The 14,508-nt window shown below is 43.2% G+C and overlaps 1 protein-coding gene across 10 annotated transcripts in view; it reads right to left on the bottom strand.

The window, feature by feature from the left end:
- Positions 1-14,508, bottom strand: part of TNS3 (tensin 3) — a 427,787-nt gene that overhangs the window by 94,138 nt on the left and 319,141 nt on the right. For all 10 annotated transcript variants that reach the window (XR_012901850.1, XM_006136339.4, XM_006136336.4 and 7 more), the window contains one exon: positions 7,487-8,746. Coding sequence is in view for 9 of the 10 variants with exons in the window: in XM_006136339.4 (XP_006136401.2) it covers positions 7,487-8,746 (1,260 nt within the window). In the remaining variant the exon portion in view is untranslated. The remainder of the gene's footprint in view (positions 1-7,486; positions 8,747-14,508) is intronic.

The raw sequence follows: 14,508 nt of genomic DNA, 5'->3' as shown, positions 1-14,508 counted from the left end.
CACCATTCCACTGGTCACTCACCCTTCAACTCCCCCCAATGCAGTCACATAGAGCCCAACTCAACTCCCTTCCGCTCCACAGCTGCTGAGTCACAGCATGCTCCGTGAGTCATCCTTCCCGACAGCCTCACTCAGTCACGGTTCAGTCCTGTCGGTTCTCTCCATCCCACATAGGTCACCTCTCTTTCCTCTCCTCCTGTCTTCAGATCCATCTGCTAGGTCTCTGGAGAGAGATACTGGAGCCTGGAAGGGTACTGAACTTGGACTCCGCCAAGATGATAGCAAGGAAGGAACAAGCCTGTATCAGCATACTGTGAGCCTGGAGAAATCAATGATCTTCTTCCCCCCTGAGCCTATGCCAGTGGGAATCACAAACCTAGAGCCCATGCAGCTTGCTCTGGTACTGGACGGAGGCACAGTGAGCAGTGCTCTCCCTACAGACCCAACAGCAGATCAGCACCAGCTGCTCTCAAGGTTCCAACACTGGTTACAGTTGGTTCATATCTTCTGTGCCCATGAGAGCCAGAAACTTTTGATTTTTTAGAGAAGTCTTCATTTCTGAAGTGATCAAGGAAGAACAAAGATAGCAAATCTGTGGGGGAGGGAGGAACACTTCCCAGGGCATAAAAATCTCTACTCACACCTCTTACAGGATAAAACATAATAGGTACTTAATATATTCTAAGTGAGGTTGGGTTTTTTTAATCTGGTGATACTCTGTTCCACATGACAATTTCATCTGCAGTAGCTAATAATTCAGTAACTGCCATTTATTCCAATGAGAACAGAGGAAATAGCTTGCATTTGTTACCATGGATAAATGTATGAGTGTTATAGTCAGGGAGTGTAGTTAAAATGGAGGCTCTGATGGGTTCCATTTTGTGTGACCATGAAAGCAGGGAGGAGTTTTCCCGCCAAAGCCAGCGTTTGCACTCAATCCTCGTTTGCACTCCTCTCAGATATTGTGCACTTGGCCCCCTAGAAACTGCACACCATACAAAAGTTGCACATGGCTCTTCACAAGTGCACACCACCCTATGGAATCTATGCACACGTCACCAAATTATGCACTCCACCCCCATAGATCTTTTCCCGCCCAAATGTTAATAAAACCCCTCTGTTCTGTTCGGGTTCATTCGTTTGCTTGGTTCACTTGTGAGTGAGTTGTTCATTTGTCTACTCCGTCGGTCTGTGCCTATGTATGTATGAGTGAGTGAGAGTGGTTGAGTTTTATCATCATCATGAGTGTAGTAGTATGGGCTCAGCTGTATAGCTATCCTGTGGGCCACCTGCGTGTGGAGAAGTCCCACGTTTGGAGGCTGAGGCCAGGGATAGTGGCAGTTGGACATTTACATCACCGCCACCACCATTTTGGACTAAGTGAATGTACTGAAGAGTCATTCGCCCCTGGATCCAGTGGAGAACTATAGTCCGAGAGGTCGAGGATTCCTGGATGGTCCAGTGTTGGAAAGGCTTGGATACCAGTTTCGAGGGATCTCCTCACCTATCCTCCACTAAGACTTAACACTAGCCCCAGCGTTGCAGGTCGTTGATCTATTATGATGTACAAGCTAGTTAATGGTTGGTCAACAACAGTGCGTAACCACATTATTTGGCCAGCATCTGGATGCCCTGTGGCCTCACAAACTGCATCTATTGCTATTCCCGCAATCAGGATTTGTGAGATGTCACTGACAAATCTATGTGGCTGCCCCCCCATCTGTTGGGCCGGTGTCAGGTTGAGGGGGTGCCTTGCAGGACTCCAAACAACTATAGAGAGTCCAGCTATGCCAGACATTAGATCTTGCGGAGCTTTTACAGCTCCACGAGGGATGTTAAATGAGGCTAGCGTGGTGCCCATGAGCTGGGTGATCACAGAGGGGAGAGGGATTGACCAAACATTATTGCGTTGGACAATGATGGGGTTTCCTGCCCCGCTATGCCAACTGGCGTTGCACACCAAATAGGTGCACTCCTCCAAGTCTACAATTTTGCTACCATTTTCTAAGGAGACGCACCCCAACCAAATGACTACCGGTTCTCCGGGGCGTCTACGGGTGGCTTCAGCCAGTTCCCTCCTTTCCGCCGCGGTGCAGGTGCGGACGATGGATTGAGTTGTGGTGTTACCTTGTTGGTCCACCAGGTGCTTGGTGACCACCACTGGGCAAACCTCCCGGGGCTGGTTATCTTCTTCGGCGGGGGCGGGAGATTTTTCGGGCAGGAGTGGGGCGGACGGGTACGGGGGGGGGGGGTTGGGTAGAGGTGGTCTTGGTTCCTCAACGGGGTTTTGTGTGCCGCCAGCTCTAGCACTGTTTGTGGGGCACATTTGCTGTGTGACTGTTCGTGCAGTAACTTCGTACTGGTCTATTAGGCGCAGTGCGGTTATGAACTGGCCGTATAGTGCTCCTAAAAGGTGGTGAGGTTCATAAGTATCAGGTTTTAACTTATGGCGCGTTCGTGCGTTTACGAGGGTGGCAGCTACGTTGGCGGCTAAGGTGTGTGCTCGGCCCCCAGTCTCTAAGTCAGGGTAGAATGTCGAGGGAGAGACAGAGGCTCCTGCCTTTTTTATGCAGGACTCCATAGCCTTAAGGGCATGACGGGGGGGTCGCTGCAGTATGCTGTCACCTGTGTTGGTGATTTGGTGATACTGGGCATGGAAGAGTAAATCTTCCGGGGTTAAATTAGTTCTATCTTCCCACGGGCATCCTGTTCGTGATGCCATGTCACGAGAATCACAGGTCTGATAATGAATACCCAAGGGGGGAAGGACAGAACCAGGTGGACAGTTTTATCAAATAAAAAATATTTATTTATCACAGTGGTGAATTTATAGTATTTATTCTAAGATTTTTAATAGACCGTGTTAATAATGAATTTACAGTATTTATTATATTTATTCTATGGCTTCTAGTAAAACGTGTCAGAGATATAAGGATGGGAATGGCAAGGGGAATAGTCTCTAATCTTTAACTATCCAGCTACAGTAATTAAATAACAGTGATAACTACAAACTCTTATGTACAGGCAGTCCCCGGGTTACATGGATCCGACTTACATCGGATCCCTACTTACAAACGGGGTGAGGCAACCCCGCACTAGCTGCTTCCCCACAGCAGACCAGGGAGACGCGGAACAGCTTTTCTCAGCAGACACCTCAGCTTGAGAATAAAGGACTGAGGGAAGTGAGGTGTGGGAGAATAAAACTGAGTTCTGGAGAAATGTTTGGCTACAGTTTCCCCTACAATATGTACCAGTTCCGACTTACATACGAATTCAACTTAAGAACAAACCTACAGTCCCTATCTTGTACGTAACCCGGGGACTGCCTGTACTACCCAAAAACAACTTCAACACTAAGCTTATACAACAGGAAAAAATCAAATCATACATACCAACTTACTCAGCACACGGAACATTTCACAGATATCGGTTCAGTTGCGAAGGCCTTGGTTACGCCCGAGAGTCGAGGGAGGTGGCTGATCAGCTGATCAGGCCGGCAGCGCTTTGAAGTATACGAGAATGCACACGCACAGTGGTACGTGTGTTGCGAAGACATCCTAGAGCGAACTGTGCGATGGGTATTTATCCCCAAATCTGCACATCGCTTTCCCGCGCTTGCATATTACCATATATGGCCCAATGGTCACCAAGTGGGGGGTCTGTGTCCCAGGGGTTGGGCCAAAACTGTGAAGGTTTCATGCGACCAGATAAGCCCCGCAGTTCTCACGCCAAGGTGATGGGTGGGAGAGTCTGAGGCTATTTTCCCCTTTTCACACCTTTCCTTTTTCTAAAGGCGATGATATGCAGGAAGGGTGCGGCCGGTTTCTCTCAAGGAGTACTGCAGCCCACTATAACAAGAGCGGCCTGGCCAAACTTTTTTACTGGGGGGGGGGGGCAGTTTCTTTTCTCTAACAGTCGTGAGCAACGGCTGTACATCAACCATTTATAATATATATTTTCTTTTGTTTGGGGATTTTCTGTCTTCTTTCTTCTAAGGTTAGGGTGGGTTTGTATTTCTGTTTGCCATTTCTTGTGTATGCTGTTTTTGAACAATCTGACAATATATGGTTTGGCCCTAAATTTGGTGTCTGCCTGTTTATTAAAGAAATCACCGGTGACAGATACAGATTTATCAGGCGTTCCTCGCTTCTGAATCCAGAGACATTTAACAGCTTTTAGTCACAGCGAGCCTAGTTTATTCTTAATTAGGTTAAAATTAAACGTTGCAGCATTCCCTGTTGAACACATTCATTAAATGTGCCACAGACACACTTGCTTTCAAAAAGAATGAAAACAACTAACTTGAGTTTAAGGTGCTGCTTTGAAATCCAAAGTCCTAAACAGTCTCAGTGAGACCTGCCTACCCCAGTGACTACATTTCCCCCAGTTCCATACTGCACAGCAGTGGCCAAAACGACAGCTTAGTTATCGAGCCCCTGTTCTAAAAGGGAAGAGAAGACCGGTGAAAGGACATTTTCTATGTCCTCCTCTCCCCCCCCCCCCCCCCGCATCTTCGAAACTTCCCTTCCACAGTTCAAAATAATCTGAATCTGTTGAACCGCGAGACCTTATTTAACTTTCCCAAGCATGTGAGAATTCTAAGGTGTCTAGGGGGGGTCTCCATAAAGGTTGTTTCTTTTGTATTCAACAGTCTGGCTGGTTGAATGTTCTGCCGTGTAGGTTGGACCTACATTTCTGGACTTTACTATTTCAAGTCTTTTTCAAGGTTTGTAAATTCATATTTGAAGCCCTAGGGAGCTCTAATGACACAATAGGTTCTGCTGGTATCAAACCTGAATAAATGCAGAAATCCCATACAATCCTCCTTCCACAAACTTATTTATTATGCATGACTGTCTGAAAAAGCCTTTGGAAGAATAAGAGTATGCTTGTGGGACTGTACTTTCAATAAGGAAGTGTTATTTATGCCTTCACATTAGAACCACGGTCATCCAATGAAATTAACAGGCAGAAGCTTTAAAGCAAACACACACACACAGTGCACAGTCAACCTATGGAAGTCACTGCCAAGAGATGCTGTGAAGATCAAAAGTATAACTGGGTTCAAAAAAGAATTAGATAAGTTCATGGAGGATAGGTCCATCCGTGCTTACAGTTCTAGATGATCAGGAATGCAATTCCTTGCTCTTGGTGTCCCTGAAGCTCTGACTGCTAGAAACAAGAATTGGACAACCCGGGGTAGGATCCCTCAAAAGTACCATATTTTGTTTATTCCCTCTTTAGCACCTGGTACTGGCCACTGTCAAATGACAGGATACTGTACTAGATGGATCACTGGTGTGACACAGTATGTCATTCTTATGTCCTATATTTTACCAACCAGTTCTGACTGATTTCAGTGAGGTGATTCATGTTGTAAGATACTACTTAACGTGAATAATAGAATCATAGATCTGGAAGAGACCTCAGGAGGTCATCAAGTCCAGCCCCCTGCCCAAGGCAGGACCAATCCCAACTAAATCAACCCAGCCAGGGTTTTGTCAAGCCGAGACAAATAACACTGGCAGAATCAGGCTCTGAAAATGGAAGCAAGGATACAAAAAGAAAGCATCTCAATGGTTAACCTTTTCTCAAGAAATTTTTCCCAAACACAAACATCCTCTCGAAGGCATAGAAACTATGACTAGAAGTCACCCTACAAATCTAGAATAGACAAACCCAGAAGAGGAGGGTACAACAGCGGAGAGCTTCTTTTGTCTTAGTTTAGCTACACACTAGGAGGCTTGGCCTGCAAAGCCATGGTGTATGAATTTTTCATACTCTTAGCTGATGTTGCCATGCTGGCAGAAACTATAATATAGACATGATCTACAACTGGGTCCAAATTTTTATTTTTTAGTCTTGAAGGTAGTTTGGTAAACATTACTCTTTTTATCACCTAGATTTTAAAGTCTCCTCAACTAATGACCACACTTAAATATCATAGACAATGGGAGTCTTCAAAATTAAAGTAATGAAGATTTAAAGGACAGTTTGGTCTCATTCACTGGCCAATTAATACTTGGGCCTTTTTGCAGGCCAGTTTTGCTGTAAATTACTGATGATTCTGTATGTGTTTTTGGACTGTAAATGAAGTACGCTAAGGTAGCCAACCCATTTCCCACATTCAAGGATGTCAAAGGGTAGACTAGTTTATAATGGGCAGATCTCACTTTTAATTTCTACCACTGAACTAAACATTTATAAGATTCAAGTCCATTACAAAGAAATGTATTTCAGTCAAAGATATTCCCCTGAACAAAACTTCTGTGTTGAAATCCAGTAGAAGTTACTCAAATAAATTTTCCACCAGGACAAATTATAAAAAGCCAAGAAATCCCTATTCCTCAGCCATCTCTTGTAAGGTGCAACTATGAGTTCACTACCTCCACATTATCTCACCAACACCCACCCCATAAGAAACAAATACCTCTTCCCTCCACACCCATTCAAAATATGAAACTCTTAACTGCTACAACATGGAGTTGCATGGCCATTTTTTTGAATTATTCAAAATAGCAGCCTGGGCCAATGCCCTATCCCCTAAATCTAAAAGAGATGGTTAGTGTGAATGGTGTAGATTTTTAACTGACAGTTAATATGCTTAGTATTGTGTTAATAAAAGAAATTAATTTTAATTTATTATTAAATAGAAATAGGCTGTGATAGTAGTGTTTATCATTTTGCAAAGTTGTATATTCTAGTATTGATATGCAGGTGATACAAAGAGGCAGAATGGTGCTGTAGTTTGTTCTTTCAGTAACTGGTGTTTGTGGTCAGTTTAAGGTGAAAACCAGAGGCAATGAATGAAGTTGTTAAGCTACTGGAAACCCAAAGGAAAAAAGAAAAGAGCAAAAAAAATTTAAAAAGGAGCATTTTAAAATATTTGATCTGCAAAGTTAGTATAATATTTTCATGAAAATATTCATAGGGAGTTCATGAAGTGAACCATGAAGAGTTATTGTGCCAAATGTGGTGGAAATGAAATTAATTCAGAAATATATACAACAGAGGGATTTCTGCTTGAATTAATGTGGAAATTTTAGTGCAACCTTAACGTCAATGTTACTGCTGATGTCTCCACAAAACTGCTTTGCATTGCAATTAATGGGATTGTCTATTTTTTAAAATTCTCTCCTCAGAGGCAGAACAGCAACAATCGTGCTTGTGGCTCTTCCAGGGGACTTTACCGAACACTGAGGTTTTGTTCAGTGAAGTATTACATTGTAAAAAAACAACTCAGAGTGTAGCATCCTAAAGCACTTAATGATTTTGAAAGAAAATTTTTTTTAAAATGATGAATGATAATTCATTTTCATCCCGTCATTCCACAGATCACTATGAAAAAAGGGTAGCAGAGATAATTTCTCTCACACTGACAATCATCTGAAAGTAATAAGCAATGACCTCTGTTCCTGCTGAGCGATATCAAAAGAAAAAAATGCTGGGAAAAGCATTACATGCATGTGTTATTAAAATAACTTACCATGCCTGGAAAGATTCCTGTTTGTGACCTCTCCTTTCTCACGGAGCCCAGGGCTCACGCTGAGCCCTCCCACATCCCCATCAGGGCTGGGGAAACCATTCACTTGACTTGTGTCCCTGGAGACTGAGTTAATGCGGGTCGGGATAGGTTCAAATGTAGGATCCAGCTCCAAGATCAGTCTATTCAGCTGCTCAATTGACTGGTCGATATCCAGAGTAGGAGAGGAAGGCAAGCCCTCTACGTTCACTCCTTGAGCCAGGCCATTTGTGTCTTTTTCAGTTACCAATCTAGATTTAAAAGCCTCAGGCCCTGGGTGTTCTGCTACTTCACCGGAAGTTGGCATGATCCCTATTCCACGCTGCACAGCATCTCTGCTGCTGGCTCGCCGGGTGGGTGTGTCGGGGCTTCTGGGTTGGCTCTGCACATTGCTTGAATTTTCTGCAGTGCTAGGAATGCCAAGCCTTACTTCACTCTCTGGGGAGTAGGTGTATTGGTGAGCCGTGACCATCTGCTGTTGGCGCACCCAGGTCTGAGTAGAGTAGTTACTGGGGCCATAAGCCTGAGGCTGAGTGGAGACAGGAGGATTCCTTTGCAGCTGCTGGGATTGCTTTGGCTCACCATTTCCGAATGATCTTTCATACAGGGGATCCACACCTATTCCCAGGTCTGGAGCCAGAGCACTGTGGTGGTCCTCTCCAGTGTTGCTTCCAAAGCCATCTGAGAGCAGCGAATTCTGACTGCTCTTGTGACAGCTGAAGTTTCCAAGGTGGGCTGAGGGTTGCCCTTCAGAAGAGGACAGTGTCCCGATGCTGTCCACACTATGAAGGTCATGGCTGGGCATCTCATCATCCAGAATATCTGTCTCCCTATCCTTCAGTTTGGTGTCTCCGTTCACATGCACCTGAGCTGGCACTATGTGGCGAGTCCCACTGTACTTGTTTTGGGCATCAGTCATATCCTTGAGGGGGCTGACTGAGTTTTCTAGGCCAAAGCCACTAAGTAGCTGGTCCAGTTCTGCCTTCTCTTGTGGGCTCAAGCCCCGTTTGGTGCCCGGTGGTAGATGCTCCTCAGTCTTGTCTGTCCTTATAGAAGTTGTTGAGTGTCCTGAGTCACTGCTGACAGATAAAGTATGGTCACTGTGATCAGGGCTGCTGGTCACAGGAACCCCCTGTCCTCCACTGGGGATGCTAGTATCTGAAGAGCTCTTCTTCCTCACTTTAGCATAAAGACTTCCATCAATAGGACCCTGGGTGTGCAGCACTGTGAAAGGAGTGGGTCAGGAGAAAGAGAAAAAACCCAAGAATATTAGATAAAAGCACTTAACATTGTATTACATTGCAGCATTGCATTACATTGCAGAGGCATTACTGAGAGCACATACATTCATTTTCTTTGTAAACACATGCTCATTTTAAAACCACATTTCAATTTCTAGCAAAGCGCTTGATAAAAATAGCATTGTACAAAACAGAAAGGGGGACAGTTAGGTGCCTGATCTTGTGACAAAATGTAATTTTCCATTTTTCTACTTTCCTAGAAATGAAATGATGGCATAACAAGTTCACTGTTGATACTGGTTTCAAGACCCACATTACTGAGTATCAAGAATCTGAGACACAATCAGCATTCCATTAAGACTCTACTAGAACTTTCAAGTAGTGCTCTGAGCATCTGTTTTGCAATTGCCAGTCTGCCAGCTACTAGGAATATGTTAAAACACATTACCACTGATCAACTGCTATTGTTTTATTTTTGGTAGCCCACAGAAATGACAGGCACTTAATCAGAGCAGGAGTCTATGTGCAGGATATCAACTCATACACCGTATATCTTGACAGAAGCATGCACATAATATCTAACTAGCTTTGTATGATACATATTGTAGGTACACCACTTCTTTAGTGGGTATTTTCTTTTTAATTTTAATAATGTCAAGACAACTAGTTCTCACAAATTGGAAAGAATCAGGTTAAACAGGAAGGAAGGTAGGTAGATATCAACTGCACTTGTATAACTTTTGTCTTTTGAGTATGAACATCCTTGATTTTTGTCTCTGATCTGAAAAAGACTTTAATTAAGAAGTTCATATCTGGCCAGACATGCAGAAATTGTACGTAATGGGGAATTTTTATAATATATAGTTTGTGTCGCGGTGTGTGTGTGTTTGGGTGCGCAAGAGAATGAATGTTCCAAATTCTGCTCCTGATTAATAGAACCCCTCTATTGTCATTGAAGTTGCAGCATTATAAATTAAAGTCTGCGAGTCAGATTTTACAGGAGTATCTGCTAATGTCTGAGCTCTGTTGTCACAAATACCTGCAAACTTACTCTAGGTACAATATGTATCTACATACTATAAACAGCTCAGTGGGACCAGTCAATGGGACCACACATATACTTAAGATTTTGTGCATGCTTAAATGCTTTGTTTGCTTGTGATCAAAGAGAATACAGGTAGTCCTCTCAACAACTAAAGTTGCATTTCAAATTTCCAAATGCCTTTTGTGTTCAAATTTGGCCATGCCCAATACAAAAGGTTTAATTTGTCTGTTTGTTTATTTATGGAAGGGTTCTGCAAATTTGCTCAATTCATTTGAGTTACTCAAACATTAAACAAAGGTACTTTTCTCACATGTTCTCTCAGGAACTTTTGAGCTAGGTTAATTTAGAATTGACTAACGTTGCAATGCTAAACTTGGCTTGCTTTTATATTATTCATTAAGATTTTTTAAAATACTCTGATTTAAAATACTCTGTAGCTTTAAAGTTATAAATGCTTGAAAGTGCCTATTTCACGCACAAGATGTACCTTTCTACTATTCATTTTTAAGATGTAAACTAAGCTCGCCACATCCAAGAAGTCTTATATTGAGACTTACCCAGAATGCAAGTGATACCCAACTAACAACTGCAAAACTTCAGCAAGGGAGGTTTAGGTTGGACATTAGGAAAAAGTTCCTAACCATCAGGGTAGTCAAACACTGGAATAAATTGCCCAGGGAGGTTGTGGAATCCCCATGTCTGGAGATACTTAAGAGTAGGTTAGATAAATGTCTATCAGCGATAGCCTAGATAGTATTTGGTCCTGGCATGAGGGCAGGGGACTGGACTCAATGACCTCTCGAGGTACCTTCCAGTCCTAGTATTCTATGATTCTACAAAAATCAAAACATTGAGATCTAATGCCATAACAAACACATCCTATTCACAATCCAACATGTTCTAAAGGAGCTTTCAACCTCAGCCTACACTTGGTAGTTATTACCAAAGGTTATTCTTCAACCAGAGCACCCCAATGTCACAGCACCCAAAATATCTGAATTTTCCTGACTCTATGAAATAACCGAGCATAATTAGACTAGGAGGCTCTCTCAAATTTTGTAACATGTTTCTACAGGAAAAGTAAGACAATATTGTGTAATGGGGCTTAATGGAGATCTAGACATGACAATTATTCAAACACACACAGTATATTTCCCGCATATTTCTTAAAATAAGGTTTTCATCTCATATATAATTTGTCAAATATAACACAGAATATACTATTTTGTAAACAGGAATATTTCACACAGCCTTATGTTCACTACACATACATCATGCTGTATTACTTCATTAATCCCAGTAAAAGAAATTTTTTAAAAGACAACAAACAAGTTAGATGACTGAAAATGTCATGACGGATTGTCAGCATCTCAACTAGATACTGAACTCTAGAGAAAATTGGTCAGAACTGGTTTTTGCATAAAATTCTGAGGATTTCCTAATCAGTTTGGAATGGAAATAATACTGTGAGAATAGCCTCCTCCATGTTATTTTAGTACTAGCACTTCCAGAAATAGACAAAACCAAGAAGAGGAACATTACAGCTTGCTCTTAAACATTTTAAAGACTCAAAAGAGTTTTTGTTTGGTTCCATCCTATTGTATCCAGATCACTTCTCCTATCCCTATGAGTCAGGATTCAATAAAGGGAGCTTTCAATAGTCTTCGAGACATTTTGGGCCAAGGGGACAAACATGGTAAGCACTTCACTTAAGTAAGTATATATTCTGACAGGGAGTAATTCTGTTGGGTTTGTTTATTTAGCTCCCAATGATTTCAAAGGGATCTGTGCAACGATAGGTAGATTAAGTCCCTTAGGCCTGGCCTACACTGGAGCTGGAATCAACATACCTTAAATTGACGACCCCAGAGCAGGAGGTTGATGGGAGCAAACTCTCCCCTCCGCTTCCCTTACTCATGTGAGGAACAGGACTACCAGCACCGACAGGGGTGCCGCACCCTCTGAGATAGATATAGCGTGTCTTCGCTAGACACACTAAATCGAACACTGTAAGATTGACCATGGCAGTGTCGATCTTCCCCAAACGGTAGACATGCTCATAGATATTGCTAATCTAAAAGCTGAAAGTGAATCCTCCTTTTGCTTCAAAATGGGCTCTTATGTTTGACTGTGCAATTTTCTGTTGCATGTAGAGCGAGTAAAATCAAATATGTGGTTTCATTTTCACAGGATGTCTGGGTCATTTACCACAAAAGTTATATTAGGCATGAATTCCTGAACCATTTTTTTATATACGAACTCTTGAGATTACTTTGGTCATGAAGAAAGAGATCTGAATTTTAATGCAGTACAACAAATATATTCTGAATGCAATGGACAATTTAGCCTGCACCCTTGGCATTGCAAGGTTAGCTGACGAAACTGATGGAGTACATTTCATCTGTGAATGTAACAAGCACAATATTGTCACGGCATGCTTCAAGTGCATCATGGTCACGAATCTGCTGAAATTACTGGTTAGTTTTACTGACTGTGCCATTTCAGAAAGGGACTTATTCATAAACTGTATTTATTCCATGATGATAAAGAATTCATCTATTTACAATGGCAAGAAAAAAATGATTTGGTTGGAAAACACTAGTTGTATGGCACACTACCAAATTCCCTCCAATCAGAGCACAGTATACCGAATGTTAAGTGAGAGATCGAATAGGTTTTAGTCAATAATTAAAGGACAACTTTCTAATTTTGTTTAGAGACCAGACATTGTGAGTAAGTCTCCAGGTACGAAAAGCACTGCACAGAATGTCAAAAATAAGGTTCTGAAAGAACAAAAAGAATGAAGCTAGCTAGCACAGACAATTTCCTTCCTCAAGGCATTTCTCTGTGTGCTGATTGTTACAACTCTTTTCAAGTTTACACTGCAAATTGCTCAAATCTGGTAATGAGAAGGGCTACTATTCCTGAGGCTGAATGCATCCCTGATAGGTACATAATGAATGTGTCACTGTAGTTTGCAGTGCTGTAGCCATGTTGGTCCCTGTATATGAAAGACATGGGATGGGGGGAAAGGGGGAGGGGAGAGAGAATATGTTTTATTTGACTATCTTCTTAGTGAAAGACAAACTTTTGAGCTATGTAGAGCTCCTCTTCAGGTATAGGATATTCATTGATCCCAGACGTCACCTACTTGATCTCTCATACTGTACTGTATACAGATACTCAAGTGCAGATACAGATACTAAGCAATACATAGGCTTAGAGAGCTTCACTACAAAAAAAAATCACTGACTGATGGCAGGAATAATTTGTATAGTGGGGGTGCTGAGAGCCGCTGAACCAACCTAAACTCTGTAAATAAAGGAAGTCATTTTAAGTCAGGGGGTGCTGCAACACTTGGTGCATCCCTAGTTCTAGCACCTCTAACTGATGGTTTCTCAACCTATTGGATGCCATGTTCTCTCAGCAGTCCTCATTGCGGATAGCATCCTAAGCTGCTCTGGGTGCCTACTGATCAAAGGGTGGCAGGGTTACCATATGGAATCCTTTACTATTGTAACCACAGTTCAATTCCGTGTTGCTAAATGAAATCAAAGTGTTCTGTTTTCTACAACGCAACCATGGGATAATTATTTTCTGTCCGGCTTGTTTCCAGTATAAAAAACAGAGGCAAACTTTAAATACTGTTTTGATTAGCATAGGCGCCAGTTCCCCACTCCCCAGAGAATGCTTGATACTCCCCTTCACCCCAGGTCCCCTTTACCCCAAGCCTGTTCCCACCCACACTCTGCACCATGTTTTCTCTGGCTTTCCACCCCCTCCTTCCTGAATGCAGTGAAACAGCTATGCGAGGGGAGGAAGGGGAAGGAGTTGATGAGCGGGCAAGCGAGAGGTACTGGAGCAGTAAGTGGAGAGTTGGCTGCTGGTGGAAGCTAAGCATCCACAAATTTTTCTCTGCAGTTGGCACCTATATTAATTAGTATGGGCAGCTATCTCAGCACCAAGACCCAAATAGATTCAGGAGCTGGGGAAGAGCTCAGGAGAAGGAAAGTGAAAAACTAATATTCTTTTACTAATCAGAGGTAAAAGGAATTTAAATTTCTTACAGGTACTGTTGTATCGCACGCACACCCATAGGGTGGGGCTCAGGGCAGGGGGTTGGGAAAGGACAGTGCCCGTAAGAAATGTAAGTATGTGGGGCTCACGGCAAGTGATTGTTGTGGGTGTATATGAGCTCAGGACATGAGGTGGGGATGTGGGGGAGCAGGAGCTTGAGGATGTGAGGGGTTAGGGCAGGGGGCTGTGTATGGGGCGGGTGCAGGAGTCAGAGCTAGGGCTATCTGAAGGGCTCGTGGCAGGGGGAGAAGATATATGTGGAGGAGGGGAGTGCTAGGGGGAAACGGTGCTATGAGGGTGGCTCAAGTCCCCTCCACCCCCCAAACTAAGATTTGTACCAGAAGGCTGCTCCCTTTCATCACTCTCAAGGGAGCAAAAGGGAAGCTCGCAGTGTGGGTCATGCTCTCCTCTGCCCCTCTCCCCTTCCCAGCCAGGAGGGAGAAGAATGCACGCACATGGTATGCTTTGTTCCGCTCCCTGATGGCAAGGGATACAGTAAGTAGTGTTGCCATATGACTCTTGGAGAATGGGGGGCTTTGCCCCAGACCCCTCTTAAATGGTGCCCTGGAGGGGGGCTGGGGCAGTCCTGCACTCTGAGCCAGCCCCTTTCCTGCTAAGCAGGC

Source organism: Pelodiscus sinensis, chromosome 2, assembly GCF_049634645.1.
Source record: "Pelodiscus sinensis isolate JC-2024 chromosome 2, ASM4963464v1, whole genome shotgun sequence".
Classification (NCBI taxonomy): Eukaryota; Metazoa; Chordata; order Testudines; family Trionychidae; genus Pelodiscus; species Pelodiscus sinensis.
Note: the sequence above shows the minus strand (reverse complement) of the source record. Positions and strands in the feature narration are given on the sequence as shown.